At 39.8% G+C, this 22289-nt stretch overlaps 1 protein-coding gene across 3 annotated transcripts in view; it reads left to right on the plus strand.

Annotated features, from left to right (window-relative positions):
• LOC105482199 (armadillo repeat containing 1) overlaps nucleotides 1-15497 on the plus strand; it is a 31907-nt gene extending 16410 nt beyond the window's left edge. For 2 of the 3 annotated variants that reach the window (XM_011742215.2, XM_011742216.3), the window contains exons 4-7: nucleotides 4771-4960; nucleotides 12687-12803; nucleotides 12888-12962; nucleotides 13640-15497. In XM_011742215.2, coding sequence (XP_011740517.2) covers nucleotides 4771-4960; nucleotides 12687-12803; nucleotides 12888-12962; nucleotides 13640-13831 — 574 coding nt within the window. In that variant the 3' untranslated portion in view covers nucleotides 13832-15497. The remainder of the gene's footprint in view (nucleotides 1-4770; nucleotides 4961-12686; nucleotides 12804-12887; nucleotides 12963-13639) is intronic. The other variant, XM_011742217.3, reaches the window with a different exon arrangement.
• The last annotated feature ends 6792 nt before the right edge of the window (nucleotides 15498-22289 follow it).

Here is a 22289-nt window from a genome sequence, read left to right on the forward strand (position 1 = left end):
CCCTGCCCAGATAGTTGTTGTTTTTTTTTTTTTTTTTTTTTTTTTTGAGACGGAGTCTCGCTCTGTCGCCCAGACTGGAGTGCAGTGGCGCGATCTCGGCTCACTGCAAGCTCCGCCTCCCGGGTTCACGCCATTCTCCTGCCTCAGCCTCCCGAGTAGCTGGGACTACAGGCGCCCGCCACCACGCCCGGCTAATTTCTTTTTGTATTTTTAGTAGAGACGGGGTTTCACCGTGTTAGCCAGGATGGTCTCGATCTCCTGACCTCGTGATCCGCCCGCCTCGGCCTCCCAAAGTGCTGGGATTACAGGCTTGAGCCACCGCGCCCGGCCTGTTGTTTTTTTTTTTTAATCGAACTAAATTCTTTTACAGGACCTCAGTTCAGAAAGGGTGCTAGAGAAGTGGTCAGAAGGATAGAAGCAGTAATTAACCAGGAAGAGGAGGGCTGGTTTAAGGATGATGACAGCAGAAGCATCTTCCTTTTTTTCCTGAAGCGGGTCTAGTATGGTAATCAATAGCAACATGTGGCAATTTAAATTAATTAAAATTAATGGCAGGGTGTGGTGGCTCACACCTGTAATCCCAGCACTTTGGGAGGCGGGTAGATCACCTGAGGTAAGGAATTCAAGGCCAGCCTGGCCAACATAGTGAAACCCCATCTCTTCCAAAAATATAAAAATTTAAAAATTAGCCAAGTGTGGTGGCGGGCACCTGTAATCCCAGCTACTCAGGAGGCTGAAGCAAGAGAATCGCCTGAACCTCCTCCAAGAATTCTCCTCCTGAACCCAGGAGGCAGAGGTTGCAGTGAGCTAAGATCGCGCCACTACACTCTAGCCTGGGCGAGAGAATGAGACTCCCTCTCAAAAATAATAATAATAATAATTAAAATTAAAAACTCAGCTCCTCAGTCATATCAGCCATATTCCAAGTGTTTAGTCATGTCACTAGTGACACTATTTCCATCATCTCGGAAAGTTCTGATGTACAGTGCTGCTCTGAAATTTTTCTTTTCTTGTCTTTTTTTTTTTTTTTGAGACTGGGTCTCACTATGTCGCCTTGGCTGGTGCGACGTTAGCTCAGTGCAACTTCTGCCTTACAGGCTCAAGTAATCCTCCTGCCTCAGCCTCCTGAGTAGCAGGGAGTTAGGCCATCATGTCCTGCTAATTTTTTTTTGTTTTGTTGTGGGTTTCATTCTGTTGCCCAGGCTGGAGTGCAATATCGTGATCTTGGCTCACTGCAACGTCTGCCTCCTGGGCTCAAGCAGTTCTCCTGCCTCAGCCTCCCAAGTACCTGGGATTACAGGCGCCCACCACCATGCCTGGCTAATTTTTGTACTTTTAGTAGAGACAGTATTTCACCATGTTGGTCAGGCTGATTTCTAACTCCTGACCTCAGGTGATCTGCCTGTCTCAGCCTCCCAAAGTATTGGGATTACAGGCGTGAGCCACTGCTCCTGGCCTTTTTTTATGTTTTGTTTTGTTTTTTGTAGAGATGGGGTCTCGACATGTTGCCTAGACTGGTTTCGAACTCCTGGACTCAAGTGATCCTCCTATCTCAGCCTCCCAACATGCTGGGATTACAGGTGTGAGCTACCATGCCCAACTGCTCTAAATTTTTTTTTTTTTCTTTTCGAGACAAACTCTCACTCTGTCACCCAGGCTTGAGTGCAATGGCTGTGATCTCAGCTCATTGCAACCTCTTCCTCTTGGTTTCAAGCGATTCTCCTGTCTCAGCCTCCCAAGTACCTGGGACTACAGGTGCATGACGCCACACCCGGCTAATTTTTAGTAGAGATGGAGTCTCACCATTTTGGCCAGGCTGGTCTCGAACTCCTGGCCTCAGGTGATCCACCTGCACTTGGCCTCCCTGTAAGTGCTGGGATTATAGGCATGAATCACCACCCCCAGCCTGCTCTAAAATTTCTTTGCTTAACTGCATCTAGGGCTTTTTTTGTGTTTTAGATTATTTTTGTTTCATGGACTATTTACTGGCGAATTACTAAGTCAAAGATGTAAATATCTTTGTCTTTGTATCCCTGTTAATTGTTTTCAAGTAATACCAATGATGCTTTTACCAGCAGTTACTTTTTTTTTTTTTTGAGATGGAGTCTTGCTCTGTAGCCCAGGCTGGAGTGCAGTGGCGTGATCTCAGCTCACTGCACCCTCTGCCTCCTGGGTTCAAGCGATTCTCCTGCCTCAGTCTCCCAAGAAACTGGGACTACAGGTGCCCGCCACACCTGGCTAATTTTTTGTGTTTTTAGTAGAAACGGGATTTCACCGTGTTAGCCAGGATGGTCTTGATCTCCTGACCTCATGATCCGCCCACCTCGGCCTCCCAAAGTGCTGGGATTACAGGTGTGAACCACTGTGCCTGGCCTGACAGTTCCCTTTTTATTAGATTTTTCCAAACACTGGAATAGTTTCTTCACATTATAGTTCTCCTATCCTGTTTAATTTGAAATCAACGTTAAAAACAATTTAAACATCTCCGTTGAGACTGATAGAAAATGGATGGTTTGGGTGGGGACATAATTCCACTGAAATTGATTTGGAAAACTTTTTACTTGGATTTTTCTGGTGAGACACTTTAAATTAGGTTCTTAAAGGGTTTAATGGCTGGGCGCTGTGGCTCATGCCTGTAATCTCAGCACTTTGGGAGGTCAAGGTGGGCATATCACGAGGTCAGGGGTTCGAGACCAGCCTGACCAACATGCTGAAACCCCGGCTCAAGCTCCTAACCTCAAGTGATCCACCCACCTCAACCCCACAAAGTGTTGGGATTACAGACATGTTTTTTTTTTGTTTTTTTTTTTTAAACTTAAATTCATAAGTTTCTCTAATCATTGTCTTTTCATGCCCTTTATAACTTGTTCTTGGCTGATATTTAAAATATCTGAGAACTTCAGTGACTTTTCAATAAACTCTAAAATAACTATCAATAAAAATGCTGAGACAACTAATACAAATTAGTCTTTTTGATAGCTTCCTGTAACACACAGTTAAAGTCACCAAAAGTAACTTATCTCTGGTCAACAGTGGCCCAGAAAAGCACCTGATATAGTAATTGAGTGTCTGGAATACTGTCAGATTATCACCCCTGGAATTAAAGCTCTCAATAGCTAGAACATATACAATCTGAATATCAGAAAATGAAGTATTCTTACTCATTCAATAAATAACTTGCAAACATTTTTGTTAAGTTCTATGGAAGGTACAAAAAGGATACCTTCCTCCTCTTAAAGAGTTCATATACTTATAAAAGAAATAGAAAATTAAGATCAGTAGTATAAGTATAAACATAGTACTCTGAATGCAAAGGGAGAATTGGGTTATTAGGTAGAGGCATTATATGGAAGGTGTTGGTTAAGCTGAGCCTTCAAACGTTGAAATAAGAGTTGGAAAGCCTGCAGTCTGGGTGAAGCTCTTCCAGCTAAGGAAAGGCCTGAACAAAACTTAAGGGTAGAAAGCACTCGAGAGCAAAGAACATATAAAAGTGCATGGTCTTTGTAGGAGATGGCCAAGTGTCATAGTCAACCCAAAGAATAATAGAAGGACAAAATGAGCTGGTGGAGATAGTCAGATTTTAAGGCCTTGAGTGTACATTAAAGGGTTTGGGCTTAGTTGAGCCCATTGATAGGTGAAATGAGGATTCTTTTCTTATGGTTACATGTACTTACTCTATTCAGTTGTCCAGTGTGGTTAGCTACTCACTCTGTTTGGCAAATTAATTAAAGGTCTATAAAATTTTTTTAGTTGCACTGGCCACATTTCAAGGGCTCAGTAGTCTCATGTGAGCGGAGAGTGCAGCTATAGAACATTTCTATGCATGTGAGCGGAGAGTGCAGCTATAGAACATTTCTATCACTGCAGAAAGATTATTGGACAGTACGGCCCCCTAGATGTTGATGTGAGGATCTCTAGTAGGATTTAAAAGCTTAAGAATGAAAACTTTTGTTAGAGCTGTGGTTTTATGATAAATGCATAATTTGTAATATGTTAAAAAAAAAGTAAATTAAAAAACAATTGGTTTCAACATACAAAGAAATCTTGAAATTAGTTGATAGTATGAATGATCCTATTCCAATTTGGTTTCTCCTTTTGGATTTTTATATGTTGTATTTTCTTAAAAGTCAAGGTACTTTCAAATTGAGAGTTGAATGTTAGTGATAATACAGGAACATATTACAGCCTGATCTTGTTAGTTGATTTTGTATTTAATTATTTTTATTAGGCTTTTTTTTTTTTTTTTGAGATGGAGTCTCCCTCTGTCGCCCAGGCTGGATTCCAGTGGTGTGATCTGAGCTCGCTGCAACTTCTGCCTCGCGAGTTCAAGCAATTCTCCTCTCTCAGACTCCTGAGTAGCGGGGATTACATGCGTGCGCCACCACACCCAGCTAATTTTTGTATTTTAGTAGAGATGGGGTTTCACTATGTTGGTCATGCTTGAACTCCTGACCTCAGTGATCCACCTACCTTGGCCTCCCAAAGTGCTGGGATTACAGGCATGAGCCACCGCGCCAGCCAAATGTGTTTTTATACCTCTATAGTGATGGATTTTGAATCTCAATGAACCACGAGTTTAAAATGAAATTAGAAGATTGTTATAAACAAGAAGCTTTTTCTACATTATTGAATTTTCTAGGATTCACTGCTATTGCTTTTAAATTGAACAAAGCATTAGAGTGAAAGAAACAAGGCTCCTTTTAGTGGAGAAATAAAATTACAGAATCAGTAGAAGTGACAAGACTAATTATATATGTGTTTCTTTTCAAGAACTACAACTCCAGGAGAAACAAAACTTCTGGCCTCTGAAATCTATGACATTCTTCAGTCCTCCAATATGGCAGATGGTGATAGTTTTAATGAAATGAATTCACGTCGAAGGAAAGCTCAGTTTTTTCTGGGAACTACAAACAAACGTGCCAAAACAGTGGTTTTGCATATAGATGGCCTTGATGATACGGTAAGGTCTGTTAGATGGGAAAGAGAAATCATGTTTCTTGTTTCTTCAGTGTGCCTTGCTAACAGTCTTTGAGAATAAATCTCGCTATCAGTATTTTACTAATACAAAGGGTCATTTTGTGCTAAAGAGGTCAATCATAGGATATAAGAATTTAAAATATTTATGTCCCTAATAATAGAACATCGAAATATGTGAAGTAAAACTTACAGAAATGGGGAGAAATAGAAAAATCCACAGTTAGAAACAGAGATTTTTAACACAGCTCTCTCAATTAATACAGGAAGCATACAGAAAATCAGTTAAGATATAGAAGACTCAAATAATACTATCAACCAATTTAACCTAATTTTTATTTTATTTATTTATTTTTTATATATTTTTTGAGATGGAGTCTTACTCTGTCACCTAGGCTAGAGCACAGTGGTGCAATCTTGGCTTATTGCAACCTCTGCCTCCCGGGTTCGGGTGTCTCTCCTGCCTTGGCCTCCCGAATGGCTGGAATTACAAATGTGCGCCACCATGCCCAGCTAATTTTTGTATTTTTAGTAAAGATGGGGTTTCACCATGTTGGCCAAGCTGGTCTCAACTCCTGACCTCAGGTAGTCTGCCTGCCGCAGCCTCCCAAAGTGCTTGATAACAGGGATGAGCCACCGTGCCCAGCCCAAAGCATGTTCTTTGAACACGGTGAATGCAAATTAGAAATCAATAACAGAAAGGTATCTGAAAAATTTCCCCCAAATTTGTGAAACTAAGTGACACATTTCTTTTTTTTTCCTTTTCTTTTTTCAGGGACAGGGTCTCGTTCTGTGGCCCAGGCTGGAGTGCAGTGGCACAATCATAGTCTACTGCAGCCTCAAACTCCTGGGCTCAAATAATCTTTCTGCCTCAATCTCCTGAGTAGCTGGGACTGCAGACATGTGCCACCGTGTCTGGCTAATTTTTAAGTTTTTGCAGAGATGGAGTCTTGCTGTGTTGCCAGGTCTTAGACTCCTGGCCTCAACCAGTCCTCCTGCCTCAACCCTGCAAAGAGCTCGGATTACAGGCATGAACCACTGCACCTAGCTAAATAGCACATTTCTAAAGTAATCTATGAGTCAGTAAATAAAAGAGAAATTAGCATTTTGAACTGAATAAAAAGGAAAGTGAACTGAATAAAAAAGTGTAGGCCAGGCGCGGTGGCTCACACCTGTAATCCCAGCACTTTGGGAGGCCAAGGCAAACGGATCATGAGGCCAGGAGTTTGAGACCAGCCTGGCCAACATAGTGAAACCCTGTCTCTACTAAAAATACAAAAATTAGCTGGGCATGGTGGTACACCTGTAGTCCCAGCTACTCAGGAGGCTGAGGCAGGAGAATCGCTTGAACCCAGGAGGTGGAGGTTGTGGTGAGCTGAGATCATGCCACTGCACTCCAGCCTGGGCAACAGAGTGAGACTCCATCTCAAAAAAAAAAAAAAAAAAAGTGAAGAAAGTGTAATAAAAATGAAAGTGATATATACATGAAAGTGTAGCTGAAATTTGTTGGAAGTAGTTAAACGATGTTTAAAGTGGAAATTCATTAGCTCCAGATGCATAACTGTTTATATACAAAAAAGAAAGGGTATCAAGTCAGTGACTTAAGCTTCTATCTTAAAAAAATAGAAGAAACTGAAGGGAATCACTGGATCCCAAGAGTTCAAGGTTATGGTGGTCTATGATCGTGTCACTACACACTCCTGTGTAGGCAACAAAAACCCTGTCTCAGAAAAAAAAAAGAAACTAGAAAAAGAAGAGCAAATTAAAGCCACAACAAGCAGAAGAAAAGAAACAAGAAAGATCCGGGAAATGAAAAACAATAGAGAAAAACCAATGAAATCAAAAGCTGGTGTTTGACATGATTGTTAAAATTGGTAAGCCTCTAGTCGAACAGATCAAGAGTAAAAAAGTCATAAATTATCAATATCAGAAATGAGAGAGGATGCCACTATAGATCCTACAAACATCAAAAGGATAAGTAAGGGGCCGGGCACGGTGGCTCACGCCTCCGTAATGCCAGCACTTTGGGAGGCTGAGGCAGGCGGATCACTTGAGGTCAGGAGTTTGAGACCAGCCTGGCCAACATGGTGAAACCCCATCTCTACTAAAAATACAAAAATTAGCCAGGTGTCATGGTGCAGGCCTGTAATCTCAGCTACATGGGAGGCTGAGGCAGGAGAATCGCTTGAACCCAGGAGGCAGAGGTTGCAGTGAGTGAAGATCATGCCACTGCACTCCAGCCTGGGCGACAGCAAGACTCCATGTCAAAAAAAAAAAAAAAAAAAAAAGGGTAAGTGAATATTTTAAATACCTTTATGCCAATAAATTTCATAATGTAGATGAAACAGGTTTCATGAAAGACACAGATGACTGAAGCTCACTCAAGAAGAAACAGATGACCTGATTAATTGTATATCTACTAAATAAATTGAATTTGTAGCTAAAAATCATGCCATAAATAAAACTTCAAGCCCGGATAGAAGCATGTTTTCTAGTGTCATTGGTTTTAAAATTTTTTTTATTTTTGTTTGAGACAGGGTTTTGCTCTTGTTGCCCAGGCTGGAGTGCAATGGCACAATCTCGGCTCGCTGCAACCTCCACCTGCTGGGTTCAAGCCTTTCTCCTGCCTCAGCCTCCCAAGTAGCTGGGATTACAGGTGCCCGCCACCACACCCAGCTATTTTTTATTTAGTAGAGACGGGGTTTCGCCATGTTGGCCAGGTTGGTCTCGAACTCCTGACCTCAGGTAATCCATCTGCCTTGGTCTCCCAAAGTGCTGGGATTACAGGCATGATCCACTGCGGCCGGCCTTAAATTTTATTTTGTCAGCCTGGTGCAGTGGCTCAAACCTATAATCCCAGCGCTTTGGGAGGCTGAAGCAGGTGGATCACGAGGTCAGGAGTTCAAGACCAGCCTGGCCAACATGGTGAAACCTCGTCTCTACTAAAGATACAAAAAATTAGTGGGGCGTGGTGGTGCACGCCTGTAATCCCAGCTACTCAGGAGGTTGAGGCAGGAGAATCCCTTGAACCTGGGAGGTAGAGGTTGCAGTGAGCTGAGATTGTGCCATTGTACTCCAGCCTGGGCAACAGGGCGAGATCCTGTCACACACACAAAAAAATGTTTATTTTGTCTATATTTTTAGTTGTTTAGAGGCTAAATCTGGTCCCTGTTAATCCATCTGGACTGCAACTGGAAGTTCCCCTGAAGTTACCTTGCACAGAGATTATATAACTTTACGTATTTAGGGGTAGCAGTTGGTAGATTACCACTTACCTCTTTAGCAATGCCAGGTAGGTTACATTAGATTATTCACAGCTTTTTTCTGTTGTTGTTTTTTTTTTTTTTTTTTTTTTTTTGAGACAAGAGTCTCACTCTGTCCCCCAGGCTGGAGTGCAGTGGCGTGATCTTGGCTCACTGCAACCTTTGCCTCCCAGGTTCAAATGATTCTCCTGCCTCAGTCTCCCGAGTAGCTGAGACTACAGGCGCCCGCCACCATGCCCATCTAATTTTTGTGTTTTTAGTAGAGACATGGTTTCACCATATTGGCCAGGCTGGTCTTGAACTCCTGACCATGTGATCCACCTGCCTTGGCCTCCCAAAGTGTTGGGATTGCAGGCGTGAGCCATCGTGCCTGGCCCACAGCTTTTTCTAGTTGTGTTTTAGGTGCTTAGGCTCAGGATTTGGGGTTTAGTAAATAAGCTTGAGAAGAAACCTTCCATATGCATATTATCAGAGCCAAATCAGTCCACAGCTATCTTACTGAAAGTGGGATCACGAGACAATTTCTAGAAAGCAAGTTCTGATAAAGATAAATTGATTCACTGGAAGATCTTAAAATATATAAAATATCTCCAATACCATGTATTTAATTTTAATGAATAAGAATAATACAGTTTCTTTTTAAAGCTAGCACAAATCAAATAATAAAACCCAGCAAAGCACACACAAAAATATAGGCTAGCCAGGTGTAGTGGCACATGCCTGTAATCTCAGCTATATGGGAGGCTAAGGCAGGAAGATCGCTAGAGCCTAAGATTTCAAGACCAGCCTAGTCAACATAGTGAGAATCTGTCTCAAAAAAAAGAAACAGCAGAAACCAAACAAACAAACATATAGGCCAATGTATAGTAAAAACATGATTGTCAAAGTCCAAAATGAAATATTAGCAAGTTAACTCTAGTACTGTACTATCGTGTTAACATGTTTTTGGTGACATAGCCTAGCACTAGTGATAAGTTTATTCCATCGATTCTCTCATTCAGTTCTGACAAGCAGCACAGAGAGATGTATATCTTTTTTCTTTCTTTATTTGTTTTTGAGACAGTCTCACTCTGTCGCCCAGGCTGGAGTTCAGTGTGACACAATCTTGGCTCACTGCAACCTCTGCCTCCCGGGTTCAAGCAATTCTCCTCCCTCAACCTCCCAAGTAGCTGGGATTAAAGATGCCCACCACCATGGCCCGCCAATTTTTTTGTATTTTATAGAGACGGGGTTTCACTCTGTTGCCCAGTCTGGTTTTGAACTCCTGACCTCGAGTGATCTGCCTCCCTCGGCCTCCCAAAGTGCTAGGTTATAATAGAAGGGGAAGTTGAGTTTAGAATGGTCAATAACTTAACTGTTTGCTCCACCTATGTAACTTTAGCTTAGTCAACATTTTTTGGACTACTAGGTAGTGTGACTTCAGAATTGAACTTTTTTTTTTTTTTTTTTTCCAGACAGAGTTTTGCTCTTTTGCCCAGGCTGGAGTGAAGTGGCACGATCTCAGCTCACTGCAGCCTCCAGCCCCTGGGTTCAAGTGATTCTCGTGCCTCAGCCTCCCAAGTAGCTGGGGTTACAGGCACCCGCCACCACACCCGGCTAATTTTTTTGTATTTTTAGTAGAGACAGGGTTTTGCCTTGTTGGTCAGGCTGGTCTTGAACTCCTGACCTCAGGTGATCCACCTGCCTCGTCCTTGCAAAGTGCTAGGATTACAAGCGTGAGCCACTGCTCCTGGCCCAGAATTGAACTTTTAATCACAATATTATAATTTCCTAAAAACAATCTAGTTTTATCCTGGAGTTGTAAATATTATTTAACATAATGAAATATTTTAGTATAATATTAGTAAGTCAATAATTTGATAATTTGCTATTGATACTGCTGTAAATACAGAAAATCCAGGAGAATGATCTGAAATTTCTTAAAAATATTTTAAAAATCCAGTGACATTATTAAATATATGGAAATCAGTCACTTCTTAAAAGGAGAAAAGTAGTTTTACTCTCCCAAACAAAACAAACAGCTAGGAAGAGTGCAGGGGTATTTTTTCTTTTTTGTTTTTTGTTTTTTTAAACTTAATGATCAGTGTGATAGTAGCAAGGCTATTCTTAATAAGAACATAAGAGACTCAATAAAAAAAATTAAATGTCCTCAGTGTTATAAGAAGACTGGAATAAGTGGAATGAAATGCCTGTTTCTGAAAGTTTGTAAGGATGTCAGTTCTTCCTAAATTTGTAGACTTAAAATAATGCCAATCAGTCTGATGATTTTGGAAGTTTATTTCCCAATCTAAAAGTTCACATGGTAGAATGTACTAATTTTTACAATAAAAGGGAGCACCTAATGTTAGGCATTATTTTAGATACCAGGGATACAGTGATGACCAAAAAGCAAAACTTTCTCCTCTCTTGGAGCTAGCATAGTTGGAGGAGGCAGACAATAAGCTTGCTAAAAAAGTGTGTTAATTTATGTTGAAATAAAGATAAATTAGACTTATGAATCTCGTTTCTCACTGTGGCATGTGGTTGGCATTTAGTACCAGACTCTACCTGTGGTAAATTAGGCAAGTTGTTTTTCTACTTTTTACTTTACTCACATTTGAAAGAAGAGATCAGATTAATAATATCCTAACTTACATATATTGTGCGAGCTTTACTTCACTTTTAAGTTTACCTGGTGTTGAATATGTGGACGAGATAAACATGGTGCTATTTGACACCAATCCTGTAAGAGGGCTTCACCAAATGCAGGCCCCTGCAGAGCAGGGTCCAGACACAGTGCTCTAGATGAGCCCACTGTGGGCCCGTGCTGTGCCACAGAGTGTCGCGTCCCAGGCTTCCCTGAGTAGGGTTGAAATGCAGAAGTAGGGAGATGAGCAATGATGTGAGCAGTTGTTCTGAAGGATGTGGAAGTAAGTTTGAAAACTGGATATAGTCTACAGACTTGGCACATGGGTCAATTGCAGATTGACCCCTCAGAAATATAAATGAAAACCTGTTCTCAATACAGAAATCAGAAAATGTAGAGTGTGTGATTTGGTGTATGTGGGCCAGAGGTGGAGGGAGCTATGAGGAGAAAATGCAGTTACTTTTTCCATTTTCTCTTTGGATCTTGTGTTGAGATGACCACTTGATGGTCAAGTGGATATGTCTGACAGACAAATGAAAATAAGAAAGTCATATTGGAGTTAGTAATTTTAGTGATGGCTAAAGTGATGAGAATAGCCTCCTGAGGGTTGAAGCAGAAAGAAAGTCAGTGTAGGCACTGGACTTTGGAGTTAAGGTGAGACAGAGCTGGAATAATCAGTGGGGAAGTGGAAGGCCAGGATAATGTAGTACCCTGCATTGAAGCATTGAAGGGTACATGTTATATTGTGTTTTGAAGAGTATTAGGAAAATGAGAACCACATAAAGTATGTCTAACCCTTGAGAATGCAATGGTAACCATAAGAATGCCATAAATGAATGATGCAGTGATATTTATAATACCAGGTGATTTAAGGAATAGGGACTTAAACAGTGAATGCTCACTAATTCTAACTTCAGTCTATTAGAATTTATCCCTGGAGATTTTTAGGCTAGAGTGTGGATCATAAACCTTTTCTTTTCTTTTTTTTTTTTTTTTTTTTTTGAGATGGAGTCTCGCTCTGTCACCCAGGCCGGAGTGCAGTGGCACAATCTCAGCTCATTGCAACCTCCGCCTCCCGGGTTCAAGTGATTCTCCTGTCTCAGCCTCCCGAGCAGCTGGGACTACAGGCACACGTCACCATGCCCAGCTGATTTTTGTATTTTTAGTAGAGACGGGGTTTTACCATATTGGCCAGGCTGTTCTTTAACTCCTGACCTCGTAATCTACCCGCCTCAGCCTCCCAAAGTGCTAGGATTACAGGCGTGAGCCACTACGCCTGGCCAAACGTTTTCTTTATAGGACCAGAAAGTAAATATTTTTGGCTTTGTAGACCACGATGGGCTCTGTCATAACTACTAACGCTGTATTAGCATGAAACTAGCCTCAGATAATATGTAAACAAATGGGTGTGCTTGTGTTCCAATAAAACTTTATTTACAAAAACAGCTGGTGGACTATGGTTTTCCCCACCCGTGAGCTAGAAGAACCTCTGCTTTTCTGCTTTTTGGCATTTTTTCCCCTGTATTGTGTTCTGCTTTATTTAAGATGTAAATTAACCTTGGCTGACTTCTTTCTGATTAAAAAAATTATTAAAACTGCATATTAGTATTGAAGCTTTAAAAATTTAGGAATTACTATTCTGTTGATGTTGTAAAATTTAAAAAATTTGACTAAGCACTCCCCCACTCTGTGCCCTGAAATAAGATGGTAAAACTGAAATAGGTCATTTGCTGCCTTCCCCCCTCCAAAATATAACTTGGTTTTAGCTGATTTATTACCTTTTATTTACCTATTTTCATAACAATTTGCTTTTACTTTTTCAGTCTCGGAGAAATCTATGTGAAGAGGCTTTGTTAAAAATTAAAGGTGTTATTAGCTTTACTTTTCAAATGGCTGTTCAAAGGTGTGTGGTGCGAATCCGTTCAGATTTGAAAGCTGAGGTAAGTATTTTAAAATGCTTAATATGTTTGAGATTACAGGTAAACAATTCAGTTTCAAAGTCGTTCCTTTTTTTCTTGACTTAGGCTTTGGCATCAGCAATAGCATCAACCAAGGTTATGAAAGCTCAGCAAGTTGTGAAAAGTGAAAGTGGAGAAGAGGTAAAACTTGTATTTAATTTTCTTTATATCTAACTCACTCTCAGTTATTTTTTATGGCTAGCAGATTGCCAGTATTTCTAAATTAATAGTGCCAAGTATGTAAGGATGTGCTGTTTCTTGGTTAACAGTTAACTATTTTAGAAATACAGAGAGATCTTTTGTGGATATCAGAGTCTGCTCTTGCCGATTTTTACATGGAAATAAAGGATATGTGTCTTCCTTGCATTTATTTTTAAATACTTTCTTCATAACCTTAACTAATTTTGACAATCCAAAAAATAAAGGTGTATCCACTGAGCAAGTAAATAGGGTGAAAATCCTTGTATCTTGCTACTCTCTTCACTAGCTTTGTGATGGGGGAAACAAATATGCCTTGAGCTCATTTGGGTTCCCATCTCATAGATGGGAGGTTCCATGGCTATCCAGTGGCCTGCAGTGGCTAGACACTTGCTTTAGTCATTATTACACCGAGAAAGGTTGCTCATTTACTCCTAGAATTTCAGCAGATCAGCTTCTGAGTTCTTACTTGTACTCTGCTTACTCCTTTCTGTATTGACACTGCTCAGCAATTGGGCCTACTGTCATGGAAGAGGAAAGTTTACCCTGAGAATAACCATGGTAATTAGAATAAGGAGTAAAGTTAATTTTGTAATAACTGTTAATATTTTCTGTATCAGATGTTGGTCCCATTCCAAGATACTCCTGTGGAAGTAGAACAGAACACAGAGCTACCTGACTACCTGCCTGAGGATGAGAGTCCCACAAAGGAACAGGACAAAGCGGTGTCCCGGGTTGGCTCACACCCAGAAGGTGGAGCTAGCTGGCTGAGCACAGCTGCAAACTTTTTATCCAGATCATTTTATTGGTGACTTCACTTTGGGGCTCAAGGACTGTATGAACCAACAAGGGGCCAGTTTTCCATTGTTGTGGTGAACTGTCAAGTGCAATTTGCAATAAGTTATCATGAAAAGTTTTTAGATTACATGATTGCATATGCTGCATTTTACATTTTATTGGACATTTTACCCCACTGAGTGGTAAAAAGGACAGAGGCTACGGATGGAGTTGCTTTATTATGAAAGTATTTTGGTTTTGTTTTCTTTCATTTAATTGCCTCATATTTAAAAACCATGGGTCCACTGTTAAAACACACGTGTATGTGCAGCTTTACATTTTATTTTACATGAAGCACGTGATTAGGAAAACTCGTTTTCTCCTCAAGCCTCAGGACCTACCTGAAGAGAAGTTTTCTTGTAGCTCAAGTTGTGCATGAATTACTGAATATTTTACTGTGCTTTTCTTCATGAAGCATACATACTTTGTACTCTTCACTGAAAGCTGGAAACATTTCTTGTTACCCTCTTTTGTGCCTTTTTATTTTGCCAACCATGTTTATAGAAAGGACATTACTAATGACATTTTGCAAAGTAAAAACATTCATTTGAACATAGTCCCCTAGAAAAACAACTCTACAAAAATTTTGCAGCCTTATTCATTATAATTTTAATAAAATTAACACAAAATCAGTCAAGAAGAAGGAAACATGTATATTAGCGAAGTGTTTTTGGAGACTATTTGAATGTGACCAAATGTGGTTCTGGTTGACTTCTTTTCACTTTGGCTTATATCAGCTCTTGAGAGTTAAGTCTGATCATGATATTGCAAACAACTGTAAATGGTCTCTAGGCCTTACTTTGTGATTATATGTTATCTCCTGCTAGAAAAAGATAATGTAGTAAAGAACTGACAAACTGAAAAAAAGAAACAAAAATCAAATGCCTATAATACCCTAATGCCACTTTGGTATAGAGTCTAACTTTAAAACATGAATTGCTCGACAGAATTCTATTCAGTAGGTGTTTCTTTGTATTGCCTTTTGTGAATTTTTTATGAAAATGCTGCAGTTGTGTTGAATGAAAAAGACCCAAATTATAGCTTATGAAGAAATAAAGCCAGGATTGATCACTTAATCCTGTTTCTCATGTCCAGCCAGAAAAAAAGAACTTCAGTGAAGGTAAGATAAATAAATAATACACATATAATACTTTTTTTGGTAGTTAAGTGCTAATTACATATATGTAATACTTTATTAAATTTCTGAAATATTTGGTAACTAAAATTTTCTTTTTTGGAAATTAATAAATCTAGGTACATATTAATGTTGATATGACTAAAAACAAGAAGAAACTGAAATTTCTTTTCATCAACATGTAGAGCTGCTATTTTACTATTTGGAGAATATGATGTGAAAATTGGACCCCAAAAGGTTTCCTTGTGTTTTCATTGTAAAATACCATCATCAGTGAGAGTCTTGAGGTCACTAACATTATCACCTTCTGGAGAGAGAGTTACTGGAGGCATTGAGGATGATATTTTTTTTCATGTGTTTGGTTTCTCGTTCAAGTGACACGCACAAACAAAAAAAAACACACAAAAAAACAAAAAAAACCCCACAACTTTCAGGGCACCTATTGCTCTAAATGCATAATATAACTTGCTGCCAGAACCAGATGTATTGAAAAAAGAAAATAAAACCACCTTCTTTCTATAGCCATTAAAGCAAAGTTTACTGTTCTAACAAATTTGTATTTTATTTTGCATTGCCACACATCTGCTTATTTAAAAACTACATCCCTTTGGTAGTAATGTTTCAGGACAAGTAGGTATTACTGCTTGATGTTTGTGTGTTCTAATTCTAAGAGTTCTTTATTCCAGATCATATAGAGCAGTTAAGGCAACTGTAACAGCATTTTTTGAAATACATTGTAAAATAATAAAAGGTAACATAATTAAAATTGAGTGGATATTATATACTTGTGGTATGAGTGGATATTATATACTTGTGGTATAAGTATTGATTATTTTTAAATTTTATTTTAAGTTCTGGGATACATGTGCAGAATGTATCATAGGTATACATGTGCCATGGTGGTTTGCTGTACCTGTCAACCCGTCATGTATGTTTCAAGCCCCTCATACATTAGGTATATTTCCTAATGCTCTCCCTCCCCTTCCCCCTACCCCCCTACAGGCCCTGGTGTGTGATGTTTCCCTATGTTGATTACTCTTAAGCCTGTGTGTACACACATTGCCTGGCACACTTTCCCAGTTCCCTGCAGTTGTGCCACCTGACTAATTCCCACGCATCCTCCATTTGTTTCCTTCCTGACACCACACCTGCCTCTCCCCAGATTGGATCACTGCTCCTGTGCATATACTCATTGTAGCATCTATCACATTATATCAAAATTGCATATTTACCAGTGTCTCTTCCCTACTAAGCTCTCTGAGAAGAGAATCTTTCTTTTTTAAGTTTTGCTTTGCATTGACACATAATATTTGTGCATATTTATGGGGTACAATAATGATGTGAGTCTTCACATTAACATTGTAGCTGTGCCTGACTTATAGTAAATGCTCAGATATTTTTTAGGGGAAATGAGCAAAGTTTTTTAAAAAATCAGTAAAACATAAACATACTTGTTGGGCAAAAGGAAAAATGTCATATGTATTTTTTCTGGGCATGCTTATTTCTGACATCAATATTTAACACATTTCAGCCAGACACAGTGGCTCGTACCTGTAATCCCTGCATTTTGGGAGGCCAAGGTGGGGAGGATTGCTTGAGCCCAGGAGTTTGAGACCAGCCTGGGGAACATGGTGAAACCTTGACTGTACAAAAAAAAAAAAAAAATTAGCTAGCTGTGGTGACAAGTACCTGTAGTCCCAGCTACTTGGGAGGCTGAGGTAGGAGGATTGATTGGGCCTAGAAGATTGAGGCTGCAGTGAGCCGTGATAATGCCAGCCTGGATGACACAGCGAGACCCTATCTCAAATAAAAAAGCAAATGTCTTCATTTATTTTGTCATTTGGTTTTTATTTTTAAAAAATGGGAGGGGGCATAATATTTGCTGCATTGAATGGAGCTAGAATTATCCTGATTCTTACAGAATTTTTACAGGAGAAAATGATATACATAAAATAGTGGTTTTTATTTTCTGTTTTATAACTGATAAGCTGTGTGATCCTAGGCAATATTTTAACTTCTAAACTTTTTTCATTAGTAAAATGGAGATGATTCCTCTGCCTCATGGGGCCATTATTAGGATCCAGTGAGAAATGAGTGTTTTGAAAACTAAAAATTTACTGGTGTGCAGTGGATTTATTGTTACTGGAAGTTTCTCAAGTGGTAACCCTTTTTTTTTTGTTTTTTTTTTAAAGACAGTCTTGTTCTGTTGCCCAGGCTGGAGTGCAGTGGTGTGATTTTGGCTCACTGCAACCTCCGCCTCCAGGGTTCAAGCGATTCTCATGTCTTAGCCTCCCCGGTAGCTGGGATTACAGGCACCTGCCACCAAGCCTGGCTAATTTTTGTATTTTTAGTAGAGACAGGGTTCCAGCCTGTTGGCCAGGCTAGTCTTGAACTTCTGGCCTCAAGTGCTTTGCCCACCTTGGCCTTCCAAAGTGCTGGGATTACAGATGTGCGCTACCTCGCCTGGCCTTCAAACACTATTCTAATCATGCTTTATCTGACTCCTCATCTTCCCGTCTTCACACATCCAATCAGAGAGTTTTTGTTTTTTGAAATTTTTACTTATTTTTATTTTTTTTAGGCTTAGGCATCTGCTCTTTGATTTTTATCTAAATTTTCTCCCTTGGGTAATTCATTTATTGTCAGGATTTTAATTACCTTTTTGTAGATAATTGCTAAACCTCCACTGTACTGTCAACTTTGATTGCACTTTTTTTCCTTTGCAGTACCTATCAAATGTAAAGTCTGAATTTTAATTTTTGTTAGAACTGAGCTCATGGTAGGCATGCAATAAATTTTAACAAAAATGAATTCTGTGCCATGTACTATGCTAATGCTTTACAAATATTTATTCACTGAACCCTAAACCACTATGAGGTAGGTACTCTTAAATCACAGTTTTACAGATGGGGAAAAACGAGACAGATTAAGTAACTCATTGGTGCCAGGTTATGGACCTAGTAAGTGGGGAAGCCAGGACTCAAACCTGGGCATTTTGGCTCCTGAGTCTGTACTCCCCCAGAAGGCAGCCTGCATCTTCTGTTCCCCCTCTGTGCCTTTCCAGATTTACCACCACCCTTCTAGTCCAGACCCTTTGGCTTGTATCTGGTCTGGGGACTTAATTCAGGTACCTGTTAGCAGTCAGAAACTCAGTGTCTGGAGACCAGAAAAGTTAAGTATATAAAAGCAATAAGCCTAGTCAGGTGACAGCACAGGAAAACACAGCACCTGTCTAAAGGAAACCACGTTATCCTCATATGGGTGGCTGGCTTTGAGAATGCACAGCTTTTGGACTTTAAGGCTCTTCCAGACCCATCAGACACTACCAGAGCCATATAAGATACGCCTGTTGGCCAGAAATAGGCTACTCTTCCTCCTAGAATGGCCCATTCTGTTATATCAGTTTCATCTTAATAGTATTTTCATCATTTTCAGCTCTAATGTCAACAAAAGCCTATGGACTGAAGTTTAGACTGCTTTGTGCAGCATCAAAAATACCCTGAGAGTTTAGTCGCCAGCCTAGCCTTTCACAGTTTTGCTAGGATTAGTTCAGACTATGGAAGGCACAGTTGTATATCTCATTGTTAGAATAACAGTCTGCTTTATTTAGCCTTGCCTATTATAGCATAAATATTCCATATTCCTCCTATCCTCTAGATCTTTTTTGTAATCTTTTCAGGAATTTCCTCCTTTATACTCTTCTTTAAAATATTTTGTTATGAAAATAAGCTCAATATATTACAGAAATGCATAAGAAAGCACAAACCACCTGTCATGTCACAACATAGATAGTCTAGGTAACTGTGAACATCTTGTTTCATTTTATTTTCATTTATCTTTTTACAATTTTTTTTACATTGGCAACATTTTCAAAATAGGCATCCGGAACTGGGTGTGGTGACATGTACCTGGAGTCCTAGCTACTCAGAAGGCTGGGGCAGAAGGATTGCTTGAGTACAGGAGTTCAAGTTCAGCCTGGGCAACATGGCAAGACTCCATCTTGTAAAAATAGGCATCCAGGGTCGGGCGTGGTGGCTCACACCTGTAATTCCAGCAGTTTGGGAGACTGAATTGGGCAGATCATCTGAGGTCAGGAGTTCGAGACCAGCCTGACCAACGTGGTAAAACTCCATCTCTGCTACAAAATTAGCCAGGCGTGGTGGCACATGCCTGTAATCCCAGCTATCGGGAGGTTGAGGCAGGAGAATTGCTTGAACCCAGGGGGGCGGAGGTTGCAGTGAGCCGAGATTGCGCCATTGCACTCCAGCCTGGGCAACAAGAGTGAAACTCTGTCTCAAAAAAAAAAAAAACCAAAAAAAAAAGGCATCCAACGGAAAGTCCTGCTTGTCTTCTTTTGAACCTTAGTTATTGGTTCCTCTAACCAGGGACAGCCATTTTTACTAATTTTTTATGCCCATCAGAGAGATTCTACAAATTTACTAACTTTTTCATATTTTTTCCCCATGCAAATGGTAGTGTGATATCCTGCACCTACTTTTTTTCCCTTAAAGTGTATCTTAGAAGTTACTGTATATTCATGTATAAAGCAGCTCCCTTTTACAGCTTCAAAGTATTACACTGTATTAATGTTCCATGATTTATTTAGTGCTGTGTAATCTTTTACTCTTAAAAAAATAGTGCTGTATAAGTATAGCTGTAGGAATGATTCCTTGATGTGGAAATGGGCCAAAGGCTAGGTTTTTAATTTTGATAGTTCTTGCCTCCTCAGAGAGTATTCCAGCAAGGTGTGAGAGTGGTTCCCCTCAACTTCTCACTGTGTTATCCCACGTTGGCCAGGCTGGTCTCAAATTCTTGACCTCAGGTGATCCACCCACCTCAGACTCCCAAAGTGCTGGGATTATAGGCGGGAGCCACTGTGCCCAGCCTTAATAACTTTTAACACTACTTGAGCACTTACTATATCCCACACTATCTATTGGACCTTTACTTGTGTTATTTCCTTTAATTATTACAGTGGTCCAGTGAGCTGGGCTTTTTCTTACCCGTTTTACACAGGAAACTAAAGCTTAGAAATAAGGTAGAAAAGCTTAGAAATAAGCTTAGAAACTGGTCATATCACCCTGAATGTGCCTGATCTTGTCTGAAATAAAGTAACTGGTCTTAAGTACACTTAAAAACTAATCAGTGGCAGGGCTGGTATTTAAATCTCAGAGGTCCTTCTTACTGACCTTTTAGTCTATTGCCCAAATAATTGCTGTGAATGAGAGTGAGCCCAGGTTGAGAAGCTTGATTTAGTTCTTGCACATTTAAGATTTTTATTGTTTTTTTTTCTTTTTGTATTCTTTTCAACATTTTCAGCATTTTTCAACATCAGCCATTTGATTTTTTCTACTCTTCTGCTTATAAGCATTTAATGGCTTACTGTGTCAAGTCTAAATTCTTATGTTTTCAGGAATCACCATAACCTGCTCTCCTTTCCTGTGAATTGACCTGACACTGTTATTTTTACTTAAATTGACATCTTTAAACTTCAGTAAAACTTGCATTGTGTGCTTGGGAGTCCACTCATTCTCTTCTCAACTTAAAAAATTCTATCTGTTCTTCAAGAACTGGCTATTCCATGAAGCTGTCCACGTTTGTTTTGGTTCTTGCTGATTTATTTCCCAGTTGTTCAAACTTTTTCAGCACTTAAACAGTCTGCTGTATATTTAGCCACTGATTTTGTGTCATTTGTATCTTCATTCCTTAATGGGTTCATTATGTAGATTATGACAGCAGAGATCTCTTTCAAACCTTGTGCTTCCCCTTTTGCACTGCGCCCTTCCTTATCAAGCCAAATTGAAGCCTAACCCCAAGCCTCCTCTTTACTCGTGGCTTCAGGAGCAGCCTGTATCCTGAGGTTCTTTCTGGCCCTTACTGACTCTGAAGTCCTTTTCTAACCAATTCTCCTCTGGTAAGAAGTTTAATAAGTTGTGTAAGTACTATTTTTCTCATGTTTAATTATTTCAGGTGGAAGATAGTACATTAGGACACATTAACACTAATACTCTGTGTGTGATCTGTAGCAAATAGAAATATTCCAATTATGCAGAAGGAACAAAATTGGGCAATGGAAAATGCACTTTCAGGGGAAAAGTATTTATGTGATTGGTTGAAAAGGAAAAATTTTACTTTAGAAATGAATTAGAAAACTGAATGGTAAGAAAGTGGCATAGAATGAATTGAAGATGATAGTAGGGAATAAAAGAAGATGGAAAAAGAAATACATGGAAAATCAACTTTACCTACCTTAAAACAGAGTTAAAGCAAATGTGGATGACACCATAAAGCAGACTGAGAAAGAGCTGAGTCAGAAGCCAGACTCAGTTTTAGGAAATAAACTTCAAGGGAAAAATGAGTCATCACTTGTCAGTGCAGAAGCTCAGAGAAAAAGTACACTGCTTTAAGATAACTTGTATGTAAAATAAAGATGTATACAGTAAAACTTTTGCTTATATGGGTGTTTACGCTTTTAGTTTTGATTTTACTTCTTTTTTTTTTTTTTTTTTTTTTTGAGATAGACTCTCGCCTTGTGTCCATCCTGGAGTGCAATAGCATGATCTCAGCTCACTGTAACCTCCGCCTCCTAGGTTCAAGTGATTCTCCTGTCTCAGCCTCCCGAGTATTTCGGATTGCAGGTGCACGCCACCATGCCCAGCTAATTATTTGTATCTTTAGTGGAGATGGGGTTTCACTATGTTAGCCAGGTTGGTCTCTAACTCCTGACCTCGTGATCCACTCGCCTTGGCCTCCGAAAGTGCTGGGATTACAGGTGTGAGCCACTGCCCGGCCTGATCTTTTACTTAACTTTTTTTTTTTTTTTTTTTAGATAGAGTTTTGCTCTTGTTGGTCAGGCTGGAGTGCAATGGCACGATCTCGGATCACTGCAACCTCCACTTCCCGGGTTGAAGCGATTCCCCTGCCTCAGTCCTCCTGAGTAGCTGGAATTACAGGCGCCCGCCACCACGCCCAGCTAATTTTTATATTTTTAGTAGAGACAGGGTTTCGCCATGTTGGCCAGGCTAGTCTCGAACTCCTGACCTCAGGTGATCCATCCGCCTCAGCCTCCCAAAGTGCTGGGATTACAGGCATGAGCCACTGCTCCCCAGCCCTTTTATTTGACTTTTAATGGAAGTAGTATATATAGTAAAACTCGTGGAGATGGAAATCTACAGGAATTTTTCTCCTGTGATTGAATAGTAAATAACAAGTATAGGCAACTGTAAGTTAATGAGTTAAAGAAAAATTGAGATCCTGATCAATTAGTTACAGTCTAAGATAGGAAAGAAAATCAGTAT

The sequence above is a fragment of the Macaca nemestrina genome, chromosome 8 (assembly GCF_043159975.1).
Source record: "Macaca nemestrina isolate mMacNem1 chromosome 8, mMacNem.hap1, whole genome shotgun sequence".
In the NCBI taxonomy this organism is placed as follows: Eukaryota; Metazoa; Chordata; class Mammalia; order Primates; family Cercopithecidae; genus Macaca; species Macaca nemestrina.